Raw genomic sequence first — 23,604 nt, 5'->3', positions numbered from 1 at the left:
AATCCTAACAATTTCAACAAGACACTGGCTGTCAATTAAGTAATACCTGGTTGCCAGCTATTAAGGATTTACGTAGGTAGTTCCCTCCCCTGTCCCTTCACTATTGTTATTTCATCTCGTTTTCCAAATTCGTACGTTCCTTATCGGCGGATGTTTCATTCCAGACTTGTGTCAATGTCATTCACCTGTCAATGTCATATATTACGTTTTCATGTTATGTAACCCTCTTAGATTGATTCTGATGGTTCCGTCAGCTTCCGCTTCAAAAGCTAGCGCTGTACCACATCTGGGGAGCCATTATTTATTATAACGTCTAAATTCAAAGCTCATTGTTTAAGAAGCCTTTCTCGTGGACTGTCAAGATTTTCTTCTGATGACGCAGAGCACAGTTCTCTGTGAAACGTAAAGAATTTCACCTTATTTTCATGACACGGCATAAGCTCAAAAGCCTATATCATATCTATAAATACGAGCCGTGAAAGCATCAATGGCAACAATATTATACTGTAATTTACAGAATATGGCCATCTAGTAATTACATTTCTGATTTTGAGAATAAGTCATCGAACTCTTTAGCCCGAAATGTCATGCACTCATAACACTCAAATGCATGTTTCACCTAAAATCCTTTTCATGAACTAGCAACTGTTCCTTTTTTCCCTAGAGAAAGTTCTAGTTTTCATAACTGACAAGCATTTTTCCCACATTATGGTACAGGGTATAACATATCACATAATGATGTTATGTGTGTTTTACTTCTTGAATACAGTTTGAGCCAATTACACTGCTGCATTAGTACTGCTTAGCATGAGATTCCTTACATATGTATGTTTACTGCTATGAACTTAACCTGTCCAGTGAACAGTATCACGTAGACTACAGGAAAAATTGAAGTAAACATTGATATTTCTCTTGACTTTCCAGGTATGAGCCCCAACTACTCAATGTCTGCTGCATCATGGGAGTATATGCCATCATCTCCAATGTCAACAATTAACTATAGTGGATCTCTTGCACATTCACCAAGATCTCCAGTAAATGCCAGTGTACTTGATCAGAGCAATTTTTCCAGTATCTCATCTGTTGGCGTCATAGAAGATGAAAAGTCATTAAACAAATATTTACAAGAATTTGATGAATATGAGAAAAGTTTAGGTAAGTTCCTTCATAAGTGTACTTACAATAATAATAATAGTAGTCTAGTTTTCAGACTGTTTCCTGAGGCATATATTAAAAATAAATGGAAACAATTAAAGTTAGGCAAAATTTCTTGTAAAGAAATCACAGAAGCTCATTCCAACTATTCAGTACAGTACATCGTCGTCATCGGCGGCTGTAACTCGGTCCGAGTATGTATAACTTCTTCCTGCATACATTGACCAGTTCAACTCTGTTTATGGATGTGTTTGCAATGGCTAAACAGGCCAATCCTGGCATAAAACATACACCCAATCAGATCACACTGAATGGATGGAGGAGAGCGGGGTTGTAATTGACACAGTTTTCTTGCCTGTCGCTTGGCCTCTTGATGTCTGCGGCGTTCTCTTTCAAAGAAGTTTACAGCGGTGGATATAGTGTTCCACCACAGTGAACGGTCCACAGCTCATTCTTCCTGTGTGTCTATATCTATATCAGTTGTCTTCATGATGTGTTTCAGCTGGTCCTTAAAACGCTTATGATTGGCTCTATGAGGTCTACTGCCGGAGAAAAGATCACCATAAAAAATTTGGCGGAGAAGCCTGGTATCACCCATGCGGTGAACATGGCCTAAACATTTCAGTTGATAAGCGATGATTGTTGCCTCAATGCTATTTGGCTGCGCTTTGTCGAGAACTGCCGTGTTGGTCACATAGTCCTCCGACTTAATATTCAAGATGAATCTCATTTTCTGTTGGTGGAAGCACTCAAGGTTTCTGATATCACAGCGATAGTGCGTCCAAGTTTCACAGCCATACAGCAGCGTGGAAATGACAACAGCTTTGTACACCGTGAGTTTGGTATGCAGTTTTAGGTCGTTATTCATGAAGACTGTGCATTAACCGTCCGAATGCTGCATGAGCAACCCCAATTCTTTTAACAACGTCTTGTTTGCAAGTACACCGTTTAGACAAGATGCTTCCAAGATATGAAAAGTGATCAACCTGTTCCAGTGTTGTGTCTAAGGTGGAAATACTGAACTCAGAAAGAGTTAATCCTGGGGCAGTTTGTGCAAGTACATTTGTTTTTGTTTTTGTTGTTTTTTGTGTGATCACATGCAGTTTTAAAGCAGTTGACTGACTGTTGTAGTTCTGCAGGTGTTAGAGCAGGAGATGCGGTGTCATCGGCATACTGCAGTTCTGTCACCCGGGTAACCAGAGTAGTACGTCTTTGTGAGCGAAGTCTTGCCAGATTGAAAAGGCCTCCATCAAAACGAAATTTAATCTCCATGCCGAAGTTGTTTGTAGATGATTCATGCAGCATGGCAGCCATGTACAGTGCAAAGAATGTAGGAGCAAGCACACAGCCTTGTTTCCATGGGTAATTGGGAACGAATCTGATACTGAGTTACCATGAAGAACCTGTCCAGACATGCCTTCATGAAGAGCTTGAACCAATTCCACATAACGTTCTGGACATCCAAAATGTCTCAATACTTTCCACATAGCAGATCTTGGTACTGAATCAAAGGTTTTTTCCAGATCATAGAAAACTAAATACACAGGCTGCTGTTGCTCTGCATTTTTCCTGCAATTGTCTAGCACAGAAGATATATCTGTTGTGCCTCTGGAGGTTCAGAAACAACAATAGGACTCAGGCAAAATCCTCTCTGAGATAATTCGGAGCCGGTTTAATAGAATTCTTGCGAGAATTTTACCTGCAGTTGACAAAAGATATATACCACGGTAGTTCCCACATAGACTACGATCGCTTTTCTTGAAGATAGTGATGATGGTAGCATTCTTCAAGTCGTCAGGTACAGTACAGTACATATAACATTTAATAACAGTTCATGTCTTTGGTGTGATGCGTAAATTTCAGTACTTCACCAGTAACCACTTCAACCTGGATATCAGTTATATCCAACTACCTGTACATACTGCTGACAGAATATTTCTGCCTTCTGTATGTCCTCCCTTTGTTTATTAATGATCTCAGGAATGTCCTTGCTGGAACCTTTCTGCTTAAAGTACCTATAATTCCATTTTTCCCTAAAATCAATACAACTGCCAATTGCTTGCCATCACATTATCCTTAGCTGAAGATTTTGCTAAATTCAATTTCCTAATAAGTTCCTCCAATCTCTGCTTACTTCTACAACCATTCCTAACTATATTTTTTTCTAACATGCACCATCTTCTTAATCTCCTTATTTGTTATAATATTGTGGATCTTTACCATTCCTTACCACCTTTTAAGGTACATACCATTTTTCTCACTCATCAAAAATTGCTTTAAACCCATCCCATAGGCTGTTTACATTTTTATTTGCCGTTTTCCACTGATCATAATTACATTTTTCAAATTCTCCCACGCCGTTTCAACCATATAGTATTGCCCGATGGTGTTACTTTTACCAAATACAGTAGAGACAATACGCGACACTTACAGATTTAGCCTTGTTAAAATGGGAGACAATTCGACGGTGGTGCTCCTAGTGACTTGACCTGAAAAGTCGCGCTAAATTCAAATATCAATGGAAATGCATATACGAAAATGGATAAATAAATTATGTCTAGAAAGAAAGTATTACTGAGATATTAACTTCGAAGTTGCTAAAGCAATTCTGGATGAATGAATGAAGAATTATTTAAAAGGTTATTATTTAAAGACTGAAATTAGACATATAAACAAGATGTGAAATGGACTGCTGTGAAATGGCTTGATCTTTCATTTATGCATTACTTTTTTTGCTTTAGCATTCCTGCGTGAAGTTTTACGGTTAGATTTGTCTTTTTTCTCATTTAAAAAACATTGTATCATCACATTAAGACACTTGTCAATAAAAATATTGGCACATTCCTTACACACATGATGCAATGAATGAACATTTAAAAGCAGACAATTTTCCTCTTAACATGAAGCCTACTAACAGAAAGAAAATCTATAAAATCCCGGCTTTAATCTGAGAAGAGGGATAAAAGAAAGAAAAGTATGAAAATGTTGTCGATAGTGATGCTTTGAGGAATATTTACGTACAGTTAGAGTAAAAATATACCGGTAACATACCCTTGTACACCTTATCCAAATCACTTTTGTGACATTTCAAAACTCAAAGATCACACCTACAACAACACATCGGTATTGAAGGTTAACTGCTGCACTATACAATAAAATATGCGTATTATATTTTAAGCCAGTTAAAATATGGGTCGAGCAGGTCAGAAGATTATGAAGTACTATAAAAATCTCTTTGTCAGTGGAAGAATATATATGCAAACACAATATTACTTACATTTTCTTGTCACGAGGGTAGCGAAAGAAAGACTGTGCATTCTTCTCTATTTCATAGTTACTGCAGCCAAACACAGCACATACCTTTCCCCTCGTGTTGAGAGGAGATATCAAGGAATGACACACACTACTATTTAATTATGTCAACTCACTGAAAACGCATAAATAACACCAAAAACTTCACACACAAATACACGTGCTCTTATGACAGAATCAGTAGTTCTCAGGTCTACCCGCTAGAGAGAGCTCTAATAGCTGTCCCTCGATATCTCGCTGAGTATTAAAATTATAAAATCCTTTTAATAACAACCACCTACTCAATACAATACATTACTCATTGAATTATAAAATAATCATGAGGTGTCTTAAATAATGGAACATGTTTCGTTCGACATAGCGAACATCATCAGCCTTAATTTACAAAGATTAGGTCAGGGCCCTGAGCTGAATGATAAAAATTGTTAAAAGAGTGACAATGCCATAATAAAAAGTAAAATGATAACATTAGACTTGAAATTGTAACAGTATGTACAGATTAACAGCAAGTATTTGTAGTGGAATACATTGAACGATGATAGTCTGTAAAGTTAAAACAAACATGAGGTTGTTAAAGTAAAAAGATATAGATATAGTGGATCTTAAAATATATGTCAATGCGTGAAGCGTGGATTAATTATTGACTATGGAGTTCTTAAATTGAGCAAAACAAAAGTTGAAATAGAGTTTATTGAATAGTACGAGTCAAACTGAACCAGTTAAAAGGCGCATGGCGACGAAACTAAGGTTAAAATGACGTGAACTTCAGTAGTTAGAAATTCTGTAGGAGAGCCAACACAATGCCAGAAGGAAATACAAGTTGAACTAGTCCGTATTTACACGCTAGCAGTAAAATTAATCGTATACAACGTAGGACACCAATGTGGACTCGTTAAAGAGTAACTATAAACTTGAAAGTAGGGAGAGTTCCAGCAAACCAGAGATGGATGGAGCAGATTATGGCACAATTGGAGTTAGAAATCTGGAATGAAAGAAAAGGGAGGAAAAATAAAGTTATGTTATAATGAAAAGAAAAGGAAAAAAAATGAAGGAGGCTTACCCTTGGGACTAGTGTGAGGTGTTCGCTAATGTTGGCTGCGTGAATCAAACTGGCGAGTAACCTTATTGCTGCTTCTAGTGTTGTATGTATGTATACGTAGAGGCGGGGAGTGAGTCATGTGAGGAGGAGGGGTGACCGATTCCTTGGGCGGGTCGGGTATTCGTGGAGGGGGTGTCGCATGAGAGGGCAGTAGAGTAGTAGTTGTTGTATTATTAACAGTTGTATAATTAAAGATTCTCGTAAAGTTATTATTATTTATATTGAAAAGAGAGAGTAGTTCTGGAATTTTCTCGATTATTGGACTTTTAATTTCTGAAGTATCATTTAAATTTTGATGTCCGTTAAAATGCTGGTCTAGGAAAATGTAAATGTTCTCAAACTCTGTCATAAGTTTACTTTTATTGACGTATTTCAAGATTTGAAGGTCTTTTTCAATTGTAGTAAAACTGTGGCCAGTCTCTTCCATATGGGTGCTCATGGCGGAATACTTTTTATGTTTCGAAGCGTTGTAGTGTTCAAGGATTTTATAATTTTAATATATTGTCCTCAATACGGTTCTATTATGATTAATTACATGTAACTTAGCTGCCTACCAGGCTACAAAAAGGAATAGATATCTTAATCTCAAAGTCAAGGTCAGCAAAATATCTAGAGATATTCAGTTTTTAAAAGAATGTATGAAGCATGGACTAATTCCCAAATTTCTAAAACACCTTCAAAGAAAAAACTTTTCGACTTCCGATTCACGTAAAACTCAAAAGAAAGTTAATGAATTTTGGTTAAAAAATGAAATCAAGGTGCATTACAAAAAGAAATCGTTCCTAAACCTACAGCTTTATAAGACGCATCTTGAAATATCCTCTAGTATGTCCCCATTAGAATGGAGTTCATACTCCAGGTTTGTCAGTGAAAAGGTACATGACATAGTGAAGAAGAAACAGACAACATTAGACAATAAACTGATACAATTGCAAAACACTAAGAAAAAACAGAGTAGTGTCAATAGTAACACTAACCTCCCTCCCGCCGACTTAAATCATTTTCCTACAACGCTGAACTTACCTAATACCGACTTTTCAGATAATGAACTATCCCTCCTTGATAAAGGCCTGAAATTTAATTGGCCTAACCCGAAAAAAACCGACGATCTGATTACTACAGTCGCGGAAATTGAATCTAACATTCAAAAAATCCCCGTAGAAGTGTATAAAGACATTAAATATGAAATAAAGAAAAAGCTTCCTTTTCTGGCGAAAGAACTTAAAACTACCTCGAATCCGACCCTTAGCAAACAAATACATGATGTAAGAAATAAAATTAATAATAATAATATCATCGTCACTAAAGCTGATAAAGCTCCCACCATAGTATTACTACATAAAGATGATTACATTAAAAAAACCGAAGATTTCTTCGCTAATAGCAGTTTTACTATTATTAATAAAGATCCCACCCCCAAAATCCAACGAAGTTTGAAGAACCTATTGAAGAATCTACCGTTCTTATTACAAGAACACGAATATCAGAAACTTATAATAATGAACCCGAAACTTCCAACTGCAAAAGCTTTGCCAAAAATCCATAAAAAAAGACGTACCTATACGCCCTATTATCAACTGCATGAACAGCCCTTCTTACAAAGTTTCAAAAGTTTTGCATAATTTTCTCAGTAAACACTTTAAATTCAATAATACAGCCTATATAAGAAATTCCGTTGAATTTTGTGAAAAATTATCGAAATTCAATCTTGAGCATAATCATATAATGGTATCCTATGATATTACCAATATGTATTCCAATATTCCGGTAAGCAAAACTGTCAAGATTATTAAATCAAACCTTTTAAAACACAGTAACCTTAGCAAATGCGAAATAGATAATTTCATCAGTCTGTTAGAATTTGTACTTAATAATAACTATTTCACCTTCAATAATAGAATATATCATCAAAAGGGCCTAGCAATGGGTGACCCGATCTCGGGCATTCTAGCTAATATCTTTATGGATGATTTGGAAAATAACAAAATAATCAGTAATATTAATGGTCTTCAATTATGGCTAAGGTATGTTGATGACACTTTTGCCATTATAGATACACAGAAAAACGATAGTCACAGTGTGCTGACATCCCTTAATGAGCTTGACAATGATGTCAAATTCACTAAGGAAGACGAGATCAATGGTTCTCCAAACTTTTTGGATTTAAACGTTTCAAGAGAGAATAATTTCATTTTTCAAATATTTAGAAAGCCTTCTTGTGCCCCCGTCACTATAAGAAACGATTCCTTACATCCGCAATCTCATAAACAGGCTGCATTTTTTAGTCTTGTCTATAGAGCATTAAAAATCCCGCTGACAACTGAAAATCGCAAAAAAGAACTAAACTATATTAAGGATTTGGCCAGAATTAACGGCTATAACCCCTTAATGATTAATAAAATCATTAACAAGATAAAATTAAAAACCGCAACGAAATTGATTCCGGACAAGCCTAAAAAAAACTAAATATGCTCCCTTCACCTACACAAATCCAGGCCTATTTCAAGTTACTAACCCTCTAAAGAAATACGATATTAATATCGCTTATAGAACCCGATATACGAACTGTAATATATTCTTCAATTCAAATATAGTTAACATTAATCACAATAAATTCTCGAACTCTGGTATCTATAGGCTTAAATGCACCCATTGTGGATTCTCCTACATCGGACAGACTGGGCGTAGCTTTTTGACCAGATACCTTGAACACTACAACGCTTCGAAACATAAAAAGTATTCCGCCATGAGCACCCATATGGAAGAGACTGGCCACAGTTTTACTACAATTGAAAAAGACCTTCAAATCTTGAAATACGTCAATAAAAGTAAACTTATGACAGAGTTTGAGAATATTTACATTTTCCTAGACCAGCATTTTAACGGACATCAAAATTTAAATGATACTTCAGAAATTAAAAGTCCAATAATCGAGAAAATTCCGGAACTACTCTCTCTTTTCAATATAAATAATAATAACTTTACGAGAATCTTTAATTATACAACTGTTAATAATACAACAACTACTACTCTACTGCCCTCTCATGCGACACCCTCTCCACGAATACCCGACCCGCCCAAGGAATCGGTCACCCCTCCTCCTCACATGACTCACTCCCCGCCTCTACGTATACATACATACAACACTAGAAGCAGCAATAAGGTTATTCGCCAGTTTGATTCACGCAGCCAACGTTAGCGAACACCTCACACTAGTCCCAAGGGTAAGCCTCCTTCACTTTTTTTTTTTTCCCTTTTCTTTTCATTATAACATAACTTTATTTTTCCTCCCTTTTCTTTCATTCCAGATTTCTAACTCCAATTGTGCCATAATCTGCTCCATCCATCTCTGGTTTGCTGGAACTCTCTACTTTCAAGTTTATAGTTACTCTTTAACGAGTCCACATTGGTGTCCTACGTTGTATACGATTAATTTTACTGCTAGTGTGTAAATACGGACTAGTTCAACTTGTATTTCCTTCTGGCATTGTGTTGGCTCTCCTACAGAATTTCTAACTACTGAAGTTCACGTCATTTTAACCTTAGTTTCGTCGCCATGCACCTTTTAACTGGTTCAGTTTGACTCGTACTATTCAATAAACTCTATTTCAACTTTTGTTTTGCTCAATTTAAGAACTCCATAGTCAATAATTAATCTACGCTTCACGCATTGACAACCTCATGTTTGTTTTAACTTTACAGACTATCATCGTTCAATGTATTCCACTACAAATACTTGCTGTTAATCTGTACATATTGTTACAATTTCAAGTCTAATGTTATCATTTTACTTTTTATTATGGCATTGTCACTCTTTTAACAATTTTTATCATTCAGCTCAGGGCCCTGACCTAATCTTTGTAAATTAAGGCTGATGATGTTCGCTATGTCGAACGAAACATGTTCCATTATTTAAGACACCTCATGATTATTTTATAATTCAATGAGTAATGTATTGTATTGAGTAGGTGGTTGTTATTAAAAGGATTTTATAATTTTAATATATTGTCCTCAATACGGTTCTATTATGAGATTAATTACATGTAATCTCGCTGAGTGTCGCGTATTGTCTCTACTGTATTTGCTTTTACCTTGTTTTCTATTGCCTTCATTTTTAACTATGACAAAACAGCTTTGTGATCACTTTAGTTTCTCTATAGAGCTCATCTGATTTTATCACATCACATCTAGAATATTTTTCCCTCTAATTGGTCCTATCATTTTCTGATTCATCTGTCCTTTTCATATTAACTTCTTTACCATTTGTTGGTCATTGTTTCTGGCATTCATATTACCTTCCCAGTTAATATGTAGAAAATTGGAGTAGCCCACTACAATAACGTTCCTTTCTGTGTCGTTCTCCACATAGCTGATTATTTTATCTTAAATGTGGAATATTCAATTAATGCATTTACACTATCTTATCCTTGTCTTCACTTTATCTTAATGATTCTGTTGTGGTACACAGATCCTCATAAAATGCTATCTACTGACAGTAAACTTGGGCACACAACAGTGTGAGATTTGGCTAAATGTCTTTAGAACAAAGTGTTTTGCTTTATATATTATGTTAATTGTTAAAAGGGAACCAATTAAAAGTCTCCCATTTTCAACAGTCATTATACCACAGATGCAGCAGCTTAAGTTATGGGCCTGATCAAATTTTCATCTCTGAAGGTATAGTCACTCAAAAGAAGATTGAGCACACTCTTGATAATTGTTTGACCCAGTCCCATTGGTGGGTTTACATGAAAACCTGTATACGAATGTCAGGGATTGTAAGTATACAGGGTGAACCCCTAACTCCACCGACAGACTTTTTAAGGTTGTTCAGAGATACCTTCCAAGTATATTGGTGTAAGGTATCCGTGGTCTCTGGTGGCTCATTACAGAGTAATTCTATTTTGTTTGGCTTCTTGCCTCAATTAGCTTAATATCTGCATTGCACTGAAGAATACCCGTAAGGGAACAGTTCTGCATTTTTCACATACTGCACTGTACAGTACACCGACGAACAGTTTGAACACACTGTGATAAAATTGTACTGTTTCGTCTGAGGGTTGTTACATTACTCTGTGTTTTGTGTTGTACATTATGTTTATTGCATATTACAGGCTTCTTCACTGTTGTGGAAGGTATTTCCACAGAAACAAGGATGATTGGGGGTAACAAACCAAATAAATCATAATTACATTATTACTCTGTAACGAACCACCATAAACTGCGGGTCTCAACAACCTCCAAAGGTTTGTTGGAGGAGTTCGGCTTCACCCTGTACAGTAGAACCTCGATTATACATTCCGATTATACATTCCCAGAAACTATGTTTTCCCGTATTATTCATTCAAATTATGTGGTCCCACGAGCATCCTAATTAAATCACGTTGTAAAAATCCCACATTATCTGTTCCTCGAAGAAACTATTTCCCGGATCAACCGTCCAGAAATTTCAATCCCATCATCGCTAGATCCTCGATCACCCATTTTTCAAGAAACTATATCTTCACGAAAGGACGGCTACAGCATACTTATGGATCTTGGTGTTAACATCTCGTCATTCTGGTAATTAGAGGAAGTACGATACTGGAAAAGTGATCAGCGGTGAACTTGCATAAGGGACCATCTTAGCATCGCAATCGGGTGGTGTTGTTTCGAGAATCCTTGGAAATCATAAAGCAGGGAGTGTCCACAACAATTGGAAGGAGACACAGCACATTTCGACAGCTCTCCTTGAAGACGGAAAAGTCTCGTCAAATATTCGTACTTGTGAAACGTCTACAATATGTCCAGGGTTAGATGTTTATTTTTCTTACTTTTTCGAGTGTATTGCCGAGCAGGTTTTCGGCACTTCCCTCAAGGCACTGTAGTCGCTAGGCCTTCAGGCAAGAATCGAAACTGTTCCTTAAGTAACATAAATTTAGTATTTTAATATTATCTTCTTCTTCTTCCTTCCAAGTATTGGGCCATGTGACCCGTTACGGTCTTGCATTTTACTTTTTGCAAGACTTGAAAGCAATCAAATGTCCTTCCGACGGGTTGCTAGCCTGGAGGAAGTAAGACCATTGGTGGGGCTGCCACCTCTCAGCTAATGGACTAGCTGAAATCACAGCATTTCCTCCATAATGGATGTAACGGTTATACCGCCGTGACTCTGTCGACAGGGCCTCATATGTGGGAACAGGTTTCTTCATCTCGGGAAGGTGAGGTTGGCCTTTGGGCAGGAGAGGTTATGTCATAATCATCATCATCATCATCATCATCATCATCATCATCCTTCCAAGTACTAGGCCATGTGGCCCGTTACGGTCTTGCATTTTCTTTCCATCGCTTCATTGGACGTCCTATAGATCTCTGTCCTCTTGGTTGATAGCGTAGGATCTCCTTTGGTAGTCTTCCGGATTCCAGCCTTTGAACATGACGTTTCCAGTTTTCTTGGTAATCATAGATGTAATTGATTACTGATTTCACATTCAGTCCTTTAAGCACATCTTCATTTCTTATACGATCCCATTTCGTATAGCCTGCTGTTTTACGCATAAACGTCATTTCATGTGCTGTAATTCTGGAAATGTCTTGAGTTCTTATTGTCCATGCCTCACTGCCGTAGCAAAGGGTTGGTCTGGCTAAAGTGTTATAAAGACGTAAGTGAGTGTGTTTTTGGACAAGAGATGGCTTCATGATATGATTTATGATTCCTGTTGTTCTGGTAAATTTGGTTATTTTTGCAGAGATATCAATTTCCCCTTGGTAAGATAAATTGTATCCCAGATAATTGAATTCGTTGACTCTTTCCAAAATTTTATTATCTAAACAGATTTTACTCGGAATAAGTTCCTTCCCCTTAAAGGCCATTATTTTGCTCTTTTGTGGTGAAATGATCATGTCGAATTTTGAAGAGACTTTCTGGAGATTCAATACATTAGACCAGAGTGATGAAGAAGACAACATGGTCCTAAAGATCCCAGTTTTTATAGCAAGTCAGAGGGGGAAGTTCCAGAACTCTCTTGACCTAGACAGAATACCTGTACACACCCCCAATTTTAATTGGCTAGAAAAGAATACACAAAATTTCTGATCGGTTAATATTTTCTTCTTTTTTTTTTTCCTCTATTTGCTTTACGTCGCACCGCCTTATGGCGACGATGGGACAAGAAAGGCCTAGGAATAGGAAGGAAATGGACGCAGCATTAATTAAGGTACAGCCCCAGCATTTGCCTGGTGTGAAAATGGGAAACCACGGGAAACCATCTTCAGGGCTGCCGACAGTGGGATTCAAACCCACTATCTCCCGGATGTGAGCTCACAGCTGCGCACCCCTAACCGTACGGCCAACTCGCCTGGTGGTTAATAACTTTAGGAAGAAGGAAGCCGTAGTAGTGCTGACAACCTCAGTACATGAAAAAGCAATCTACAAACACTTAAGGTTTTCAAACCTAGAAAAGTAAACATTCCCTTATAATTTAATTGTCCGTCCTCCCGCCAGAGGTGACACATAAACCGATAGTAGAGACATCTAAAGATTAAAGGTCCAAATATCTTCAGATACATAGTTCAGGGTTCATAGCACGATGGCCTTCCAGAAGGCGCACCATTCGAATGGATGGAGAAGGTGTACTTCCGGTACACTAGGTATAAAATGTTTCTCTTTATAAATGACAGAAGTTACATCAAAAATGATTTGATGGGCATTACGTATGGCATGTTCTGCCACAGCAGACTTCTCTTTGTGGCAAAGACATAAGTGCCTGCAATTTTCTTTAACTCTCATTGCTACCTTCCTACATGTTTGGCCAATATAAACTGATCCACAGGAGCAGGGAATCATACATATTCCAGCACAGTTTAAACCAATAGCATATTTGATAGATCACAAGCAATTACCTAAGATGATACTAGACTTAAAAAATGGTCTTGATTGTGCCTTCTGAGAGTATTGCCAATCCTTAGTCAAATGGACCTCACTAGCGGCGATGTAATTTCAGAGTCTAGTGTCCCTGATTTGGTTACATGCAGTTTGCACCGCACCAGGACAGGAAGGCAAAGCTCTCAGTGGACAGCGCTGGCAGGAGGGCCTCGTTTCGCTCTCTAGTAGTGATACTTGGATGGCCTGTATATACCTGCCAACTTTTCTGGTTAATCCGTAAAATTGACGGAAATTGCAGTATTTTACAGTTTTACGGATGGAGAGTGTCATTTTACGACTTTGCGGACAAAAATTTGAAACATTAACAATCAGCCCACTTTCATACAGTTGATTGTTTGTGTGGGTCGAAGGCAAGTCCAAGGTAGTCAATAACTCATTCTTTGATATGATTGGTACTTTTAACCGTGTGATGTTGTGTCGTCAATGGAATTGAATTTAAAGCTGGGATAACAGTTCTTCCATGTGAATTTTAGGTGTCGACAGGCTCTGTTCCACAAATTATTTTTGTTCCGCTCTGTTCACATTGTGATTTAACTCGTATTCCTTGACTACATGAGCGTTGCTTTTTGTTTGCGAAGTTGGCATTCCTTGAATGTTTTGACCTTTTAAGGTTATGACATATTAATGAAGTGTTCGAGTTTTTGTGTTATAACTTCGTGCTTCGCAGTTTCCTGTATTCCTTAGACTAATTACATTCGTTCTACATGTGTGTGTTTTTTTTACTATGTGCATATTCTTTGTTCACGAGGTTGGCATTGTATTCATTTAATGGTTTAAGACTTTGTCTGCTCTGACATGTTTTAATGAAGTGTTTGACTGCCTTGAGAGGTTATCTTATAATTTTGTATGACGTTCAGTGATCCAGGTTCCTTTCGATGTTCCAGTAAATATCGAGACATTTGTTCTCGAACATTTTCATTCGCCATAAGACCTATCTGTGTCGGCGCGACGTAAAGCCCCTAGCAAAAAAAAAAAAATTACGCTATGTTCCTACTGTAGGATTCATGAATAAATCCAGCAAGAAACAGTACTTCCAGTCATTTAAAGAATCAATTTCTGTTGATTTTCCATGCATACTAAAATCAAGAAAGGGAAAAAAATTTGCGTTTTGCACGGTATGTGGGTATGATATTAATATTGCACATCGTGGAAGAAACAATTTAAGTAATCATGTGAAGTGCGGTAAACATGTAAGTTATGCTAAATCGAAGAAAGATAAGAAGAATATTAACACCTTTTTTGTCAAGTCTGGAAGCGTTGACAGAGACGTAATTAGGGCCGAGTGCCTGTTTACATCCTTTTTGGTGGAACTCAATGTGCCTTTAAGTGCAGCGAATCATGCTGGTGCTTTTTTTGCTGTGGTCGCATGAAAACGACATGGATTGTAAATAAAATGGCAAAAAATGCATCATCTGAAGTTGTTAAGTGTCTTCAGAATGGACCATTTTCTTTGGCAGTGGATGGAAGCAATGATACGAATGCCAAGTTGTATCCTATCATTGTTACATTCTATGATATTCCACAGGAAAAAGTAGTGAGCACTGTGCTATCCATACCAGCGTTAGGTGGGGACTCGACAGGGTGAAACATAGGTAACCTGATGTTATCATAGCTGAATTCTAATAACATACCAATTGAAAATTGTGTGGCTTTTTGCTCCGACAATGCCCCTGTTACCATAGGACACAAAAATGGTGTTTCAGCAGTTTTGAAAGAAGTTCATCCAGGTTTTGCCATCATAGGTTGCATTTACCACCTGATTAATCTAGCAGCTGAAAAAGGTGCTGGAAGATTACTACCTAAAGTGGATGAGATCCTTGTTGATATATTTTATTGTTTAGAGAAGAGTGTCAAAAGAAAAGAATGCCTTCAGAAATTTCAGAACTTGCACAATAAAGAGGCAAAGAAAATTCTGAAGCATGTATGTACTAGGTGGTTAACTTTTGGCAGATGTTTGGATAGACTACTGGACTACTGTGAACCGCTTCTTTCTTTCTTCAAGGAGGAAGTAATATTATGTACCCAAAACATTTCCACAAGCTTGACATTTTTCAGAATACCTAGAGTAGAACAAAGTGGATCCAAAGAGTATCACAAGAAGAGAATTCTTGATTCTGCTACTATATATGCCCCTAAATGAATAGCACATTCTTCCAGATGTGACAAACCCATCCTAAAATGTAAGACTTCTGCTACAACATATGAGGAAAATTTGTTTATGTTCCTGTCCTCAAACATGAACGTGGCCTTTTGAACTTGTGACTATTCCTGTATTTGAAAAATTCAATGTTGCCCTTCATACTTCTTCCCCACAAGTTCACTTTTTATTAAAACTTCTAATGGATTTGCTAAAGCAGTGCGCTAAGTTTGCTAAGCCCAAAATTGTCAAAAGCTCCTCATTGCTTGAAGTTGAGTACAATTTAATTGTACAATTTAATTCACAGTCAAAGAAGTGATGGTGAGTTAGTTATTGGCATTCAGACTTCGAACATAGTGAATGATCTTCAGGATACAGATAAATCCCCATACTTTTCATCAGTGAGAAACTGCTTTTGTACTGCCTGTGACTACATCATCAACAAGTTTCCACTCAAGGAATATGTGTTAAGGCATGCTCAAGTTGCTAGGTTAGACAAAATTGAAGATGCACAGTTTTCTTCCATTTGTTTTTTCTTGCAAAAGTTTTCTATCATGTTATGCAAGGAAGAGAATGAAACTACAGATGAGGTGGTGAATGAGCTACAGAGGTAGTTCACAGCTCTTCTCGTAGATGACACCAGGCGAGTAGGTCGTGCGGTTAGGGTCACGCAGCTGTGAGCTTCCTCCCCACTCCTTGGCATTCCTATCCCACCGTCACAGTAAAACCTATCTATGTCGGTGCGACGTAAAACAAATTGTACATACATACATTATCATTATAGACCGTTATGCGTTCAGTCTGCAGGCCTCTGTGAATTTACTAAACGTCGCCACAATCCTGTATTTGCAACTAATGCTGTGGCCTCATTTAGTTCTATACCTCTTTTCTTTAAATCGTTAGAAACTGAGTCTAACCATCGTCGTCTTGGTCTCCCTCTACTTCTCTTACCCTCCATTACAGAGTCCATTATTCTCCTAGGTAACCTATCCTCCTCCATTCGCCTCACATGACCCCACCACCGAAGCCAGTTTATGTGTACATAAACTTCATCCATCGAGTTCAATCCTAAATGAGCCTTTATCTCCTCATACCGAGTACACTCCAACCATTGTTTCCACCTATTTGTACCAGCAACCATTCTTGCTACTTTCATGTCGGTTACTTCTAACTTATAAATAAGATATCCCGAGTCCACCCAGCTTTCGTTCCCATAAAGCAAAGTCGGTCTGAAAACAGACCGATGTAACGATAGTTTCGTCTGGGAGCTGACTTCCTTCTTACAGAATACTGCTGATCGCAACTACGAGCTCACTGTATTAGCTTTACTACACCTTGATTCAATCTCACTTACTATATTACCATCCTGGGAGAACACACAACCTAATACCTGAAATTATCTACCTGTTCTGGCTTTGTATCACCAATCTGACATTCAATTCTGTTTAATTTGTTACCTACTGACATCAATTTAGTCTTCAAAAGGCTATTCATACCATACTCATTGCACCTATTTTCAAGTTCCAAGATATTAGACTGCAGGCTTTCAGCACAATCTGCCATCAAGACCAAGTCGTCAGCATAGGCCAGACTGCTTACTACATTTCCACCTAACTGAATCCCTCCCTGCCATTTTATACCTTTCAGCAGATGATCCATGTAAACTACGAACCGCAAAAGTGAAAGATTACAGCCTTGTCTAATCCCTGTAAGTACCCTGAACTAGGAACTCATTCTACCATCAATTCTCACTGAAGCCCAATTGTCAACATAAATGCCTTTGATTGATTTTAATAATCTACCTTTAATTCCATAGTCCCCCAGTATGGTGAACATCTTTTCCCTAGGTACCCTGTCGTATGCTTTTCTAGATCTACAAAACATAAACACAACTGCCTATTCCTCTCATAGCATTTTTCAGTTACCTGCTGCATACTGAAAATCTGATCCTGACAGCCCCTCTGTGGTCTGAAATCACACTGGTTTTCATCCAACTTTCTCTATTAAATTGTAAAAAAAAAGATGATTCTGTGGCTGCAAATCACGATGTTGCAAGTGATTTCATTTGGGCGCAAATATCAAGAATTTGTGGAGCTGATGGACTTCTTAAGTATAATCGAATTTCTAGAATAATGCTCTCTATTCTCACCATACCCGTAGCAATGCAGAATGTGAATGTGTTTTCAGCCTTGTGAAGATAAATAAAACAGAGTTCAGATCAAGCCTGTCCGATGAATCTCTGGAGTCTATTTCTGTTTTGAAGACCAGGAGTTCTGGTCCCTGTTATGACAAAATATTTTCTCCAGACTTTTTGCAGGAAGCTAAAAAGGCCACAACTATGACTTTATAAAGTCAAACTAGCATGTGATTTCCAGTGTGTATTATATTATTTCTTGCCTGTGTTACATTAAACATACAGCCAAACTATTTTCAGGAGCACATGAACCTCACTCAATTAACTCCCGATGCACATATTTGCCTACGAGGAACATATATATCGTATTTGCTCCTGTATTAGACCCCCTCACATATTAGACACCTTGGTTTTTCGAGATAAAGGAAATGAAAAAAAATAAATCTCGCATACAAGACTCCCCCAACGTAATTCGTCAGAGAAGAACAACAATTCCACTTTGAAGCGGCTACAAGCCTTATGCAGCTCTGATGACATCACACAAGTTTGTGAATAGTTTCGTCCGTACAACCCACGCAATGAAAACATGTCGAAGTCGTGCGGTACATTTGTGTTTCATAGTTAAGAAATATCTGCCGCCGTAGCGTAGGCCTACTGCAACTCTGATGACGTCACACAAATAAGTGAATAGTTTTGTGTCTGACCCGTACATTGCAAGCACGCATCAGTCATGTATATATGTCTGTGTTTTGTAGTTAAGAATGTCTGCCAGCATAATGGTTAGCACAATTAGCTGCCATTCTTGGGAGCCTGAGTTTGATTCCCGGTACTGTATTGTCAGAGATTTACGAATGGCAGGAAGGTTGATTTGTGGTAAAAATGGTACAGGCAACTCCCTTCCACTGAGGGCCTGTCTAAAAAAGAGCTGTACCACCTTGGGATGAGGAAACGAGTTTACTTAATTTGAGAAATATTCTCAGTTGTTGCTAGGCCTATAGGCGAGGTCATTAACAAAGTGATTGTTTAATATCTCTTGACTCGGGCCAGTATAGGGTTTTTTGTGAGAGAAGTAGGTTTAAAGCGTCATAAAAACAATCCAATCACGATTGTTTTACTCGCCAACCTAGCTAACAAATAATAATAATAATAATAATAATATTGATTTTTTTTTTATGTACTCGCTTACTTTCAACGATTTTCGCAGACTCCAAATAAAACATACTAGGGTATGCGTTAATAAAAAATGGGAGGCAACGAACGTACGAAACTATACATTATGATACACGCATTACCGCCACACCTGTAAATATCCACAAATGCGGCAAACTTTCCTGATTTTTATTTTTATTCTTACCGTTGTGGAACTTTTGGCACTATCCGGCCGATAGCATACTTAACCTAAACAATGCTGTCTCGTATCTCAGTTACAGCTGTTTAGGTAAATCCTGGTGTGATAAATGTAGAGAACAAGTATGAAATATACAGTAGAACCTCGATAATTTGAAATCGATTAATTCAAAATGCTGCCTAATTCGAAGAATCTCTCGTTCCCAGAAACACGGGGTACGGTTTTGCATGTTATTTAAATTGTTTCCTTTGAAATACAGATAATTCATAATTCGAAGACCGTTGGTCCCAGTATTGAAGTTCAGACTTTAAATTCGAAATTGTCTTTCATTTTGTTAAAAATTATATTTTACGGCGTAATTTAATTTAAAAATTCTCTGCGTCATGATAAAACACGTCTTCAGGAATGTGCGGGCGTATCTTTCCGCACTTTGACTTTGGTGTGTCTACAGCGTGCTTCAGAGTTGCCAAGTTCTAGTGGAATCATAGTTCATTTGTATTCTTGTAGTTACTCGTTTTACTTAAAGTTTTAGTGTGCAGTTATAAACTTCGAAATTGTTATATTTTATTAATACTGTGTTTTAGTTATTTGTTATGGTATTTTAGTTTATTTTAGTTCCTTTTTTGTGTTGTGAGATGGCTAAGTGTCAGTATTCTTCCAAAACACTCAGCAAGAAAGTGAAAATTATAAGGGAGGTCGACATGAAATAGTTAAAGACTTTGGAATTCTTGTGTCCACGCTTTTAACGTTGTAAAAAAATCGTGAGAGCATAGAAACTCAGGAAATGCAGGGTGTAAATACAGCAAAGTGAATGCACATTCGAGGAACTAAACACTCTGATTTGGAAATACAATTGATTGAGTGGTTTTGGCACGTTCGGGCGAACAATATCCTTGTTGATGGCGAGGTTACTAAGGGGAAGGCGAATGAACTGGCACTAAAGATGGGGCTTGAGTTCAGTGTTTAAACGGGTGGATTCAACATTTTAAGGAACGGCACAATATCACGTGGCAGGCAGTGTGCGGAGAAGCAGGATCGGTGAACACTAGCAATGCAGACAGTTGGCGAGAAAGCATGGCTTACGTAATCAATTCATATGCACCGAACAATATCTTCTTTCAGTGTACTATCAGAAGAACTGGCTACTGCAAAACCCGACTAAGACCCAGGTGTGTGCATTTCATCTTCGAAATCGAGAAGCTACTAGACAGCTGTGCGTGACGTGGGAGGGTAAGCAACTGGAGCATTGTTTTACACCTAGGTACCTGGGTGTCACTTTAGACCGGACCTTAACATACAAGAAACACTGTTAATTCTGGACAGAAAGTCTCAGCCCGAAATAACATCCTCTGTAAACTTGGCTCAAGCAAATGGGGAGCCCATCCAACTTTGTTAAGAACCTCAGCTCTTGCTCCGAGTTTTTCTGCAGCTGAGTATGCGTGTCCTGTATGGTTTAGGTCAGCCCATACGAAGCGGGTGGATGCAGCCCTTAATGAAACATGTAGAATAGTAACTGGGTGTCTGAAACCTACTCCCACTGACAAACTCTACTGCTTGACTGGTATTTCTCCTCCAGACATTCGGCGAGAAGTGTTTGCAAGGCAAGAGAGGTCGAAGGTGGATCTCACAAGCAACCACCCGTTATTTGGACATCGACCTCCACCCAGAAGACTGAAGTCCAGGAAAAGTTTCATCAATGTCTCCAAGGCTCTGGATAAACCAGCAAGAACAGCACGTTGTGATATGTGGCGAGCAAAAATGGAGCATCTTTCTGATTGGATGGTGCCTTCTGAATCTCCACCCCTGGTCATCATTTGGAATGGACAACCTGGAAGGCACTTAATCGTTTGAGGAGTGGAGTAGGTAAATCCAAGGATAACCTTAAAAAATGGGGTTATCTGAAAGATCAGTCAGACTTCTGCGATTGTGGGGAGCAACAAACTACCCAACACCTGTATGACTGTCAGTCCTGCCCTGTTCGTTGTACACTTCAAGACTTGATTCAAGCCACTGAAGAGGGAATTTCTGTTGCCCATTTCTGGGCAGACATTGTGTGAAACATGTTTTGTGACATAAAATGTATTCTGTTTTATTTGTATATAATACCTTATTTATATTTTTAAGTTTCTCAACGCTCTGACACGAAATAAATAAATGCTGCACTGTTTTTTAATGCTGAGCCCAAATGGATTTATGGTTTTAAGGGAGAGAAGTGCCATGGCAGGAAATCTTACAAGGATAGGGTCACAGTCCTTCTGTGTTGCAATGCAGACGGAACCAAGAGACTTTTTCCCCTTGTTATAGGCAAGTTCGAGAAGCCACGATGTTTTAAGGGCATCAGGCACTTCCTGTGCAAATACAAGTAGTCTAAAAATTCCTGGATGATGGGGAAAATTTTTGACGAGTGGCTGGTATGCCTTGAGCACAAAATGGCATGCCAGGACAGAAAAATACTTCTGTTGTTGGTTCAGTGTGCTGCACACAAATATAATTTAATTTTAAAACATATGCGTCTTCTTTTTCTGGCGGCCAACACTACAAGCTACTTGCAGCCCTTAGATCAAGGTATAATTCCATCTGTGAAACGTGCCTACAGAAAGCGACTAGTGCATTACTTTCTCCGTAAAGTTGCTAGAAATATTGCGGCAGGAGGAATACGCAAGTGGAACGTGATTAATGCAATGCGGAGTGTGACAGTTGCCTGGGTTGCTACTTCTTCGTCAAGTGTGGTTTTGGTTCGTTAAATGAAGTAGAAGAAGAAGGCGATAATGAAGATGAATGGAAAGAGTTACGGCAAAAGTCCGATGTCGGTATGACTTTCTCCGAATACATTGCCATAGACCATGCGGAGACACTTCAGAAGAGTGGGATCCCGCCATGATGATCAGCTGTGGTCACGTGGTGCCAGAGGGAGATGACGGCTACAGCTGATGTTGAACCCGACAAAGATACGGTGCACATGGCAACTATTCCGTAAAAAAGTGATGTACTTGCCACTCTAGCCATGTTGGATTCTGTGATAAGTGCAAGTGATGCTGACGACACTACAATTAAGACTATGGCCCAGATGGATCAGTTCGTAGCTAGTGTTTATAAAAAAATGATCAAGCAACATCTCATACATTCTTTCTTTAAAAGGCAATAAGCCTAATGTGTGACCCAAAAAAAGCCCTACTGGACCATTAAACATTTGCGAACTATTCAGGTACTGTACAAAGTTATTTATTATTCTTTGTATTTATGTTAAATATATGTCTGCTTTTTTAAAGTTTGTTTTGTTAGTGTCATGTGTTTCCAATTTGGATAGTCTTGTTGGATCCCCAGTGCAAGTGCTTAAAATATGTCATGCATATACAGTAGAATACCGTGCTCTTTGTCTTCGATTCATGTTTTATTATTGCCGGGTGTGAGGTTACGTTTGACAGTGGGTGGTGTTATCCAAGAGCATTATTTCGATAAATGCACCTTGTTAGATATATTTAGGACTTTTTTTTTTTTTTTCCCCACAGCATATGAAAGTTCAACTGTGAATCAAGGTGATAGCATGCTATAAAGGATCTTAGAATATTTATATTTTGTGATGCGGCAGGATAGGCATTTCTGAATTTCATGTTAGCGGTGGTTAATTCGAAATCACATAATTCGAAGTCCGATTTTTGTTTCCCAATGACATTGAATTAACAAGGTTTTACTGTACTTAAAAATAAGGGCCTGGCTTTCAACAGCCGCAGTTATCAAAATAATACTTCCAGTCACTATGTACTACATATGGTAGTGGTTTGGCATGCTTTCAATAACACGGCTTTGTTAAGGTGTGGCTTCTGCTACACATACACCAGCTGGGAATATCGGAGACCATCTCCAGAAACCATCTGGGAATAGCTTCAACAGTTTGGACTCGATAGTCGGGAACAAAACTATTTTTAAGAGGTTCAAAAAGACAGGACCTCGATGCTCTCAGTCTCGATTGCAGTGCATGGCTGACGAGATGACAGTGAAGATGACAGCATGCCGTTAGTAGGGAAGTTAGCGGTGCAAGACAGTTAAAATTAAAGCAGTGATCAAGTTTACTGTGTGGTAGGCCTACTGTTCAACTGACAGAGACCCTACTGCTCAACTGACAGAGACAAATGACTGGCCATTGAGTTATTTTGCATCTGTTCCGAGGATTTCATGGAACGCAGACGTGTAAGAAGATGGGGGCATGAATGGGTGGACAGAGAAAAGACCGAAGTACAATTTAAAACTCTAAAATTCAAATTTTTATTTCTTTCCTTGGTTTTTTATTTTTTATTTATTTTAAACTTTGTTAAACAATAACACATTATAGTTGAAAAGACCTAAGGGGAGCTCTACAGCTCTAGAAACAATCATAGTTTGAAATCAGGTACAATAGACCTGAGTTAGGCAGCTCAAGCATTACACTGTTATCAAGAGCACTACTGCTCCAATCAATTACAAGTTAGGAGACTGGGCTCCAAAATTTACAAAGCTT

General features: G+C 38.1%; 1 protein-coding gene across 2 annotated transcripts in view; it reads left to right on the top strand.

Annotated features, from left to right (window-relative positions):
• LOC136874269 (transmembrane protein 209) overlaps window positions 1–23,604 on the top strand; it is a 107,923-nt gene that overhangs the window by 15,189 nt on the left and 69,130 nt on the right. For both annotated transcript variants that reach the window (XM_067147893.2, XM_067147894.2), the window contains exon 5: window positions 925–1,155. In XM_067147893.2, the coding sequence (XP_067003994.2) occupies window positions 925–1,155 (231 nt within the window). The remainder of the gene's footprint in view (window positions 1–924; window positions 1,156–23,604) is intronic.

This window comes from Anabrus simplex, chromosome 5 (assembly GCF_040414725.1).
Source record: "Anabrus simplex isolate iqAnaSimp1 chromosome 5, ASM4041472v1, whole genome shotgun sequence".
NCBI lineage: Eukaryota > Metazoa > Arthropoda > Insecta > Orthoptera > Tettigoniidae > Anabrus > Anabrus simplex.
The sequence above is the reverse complement of the archived record's forward strand: the minus strand, read 5'-3'. Positions and strand labels throughout refer to the sequence as shown.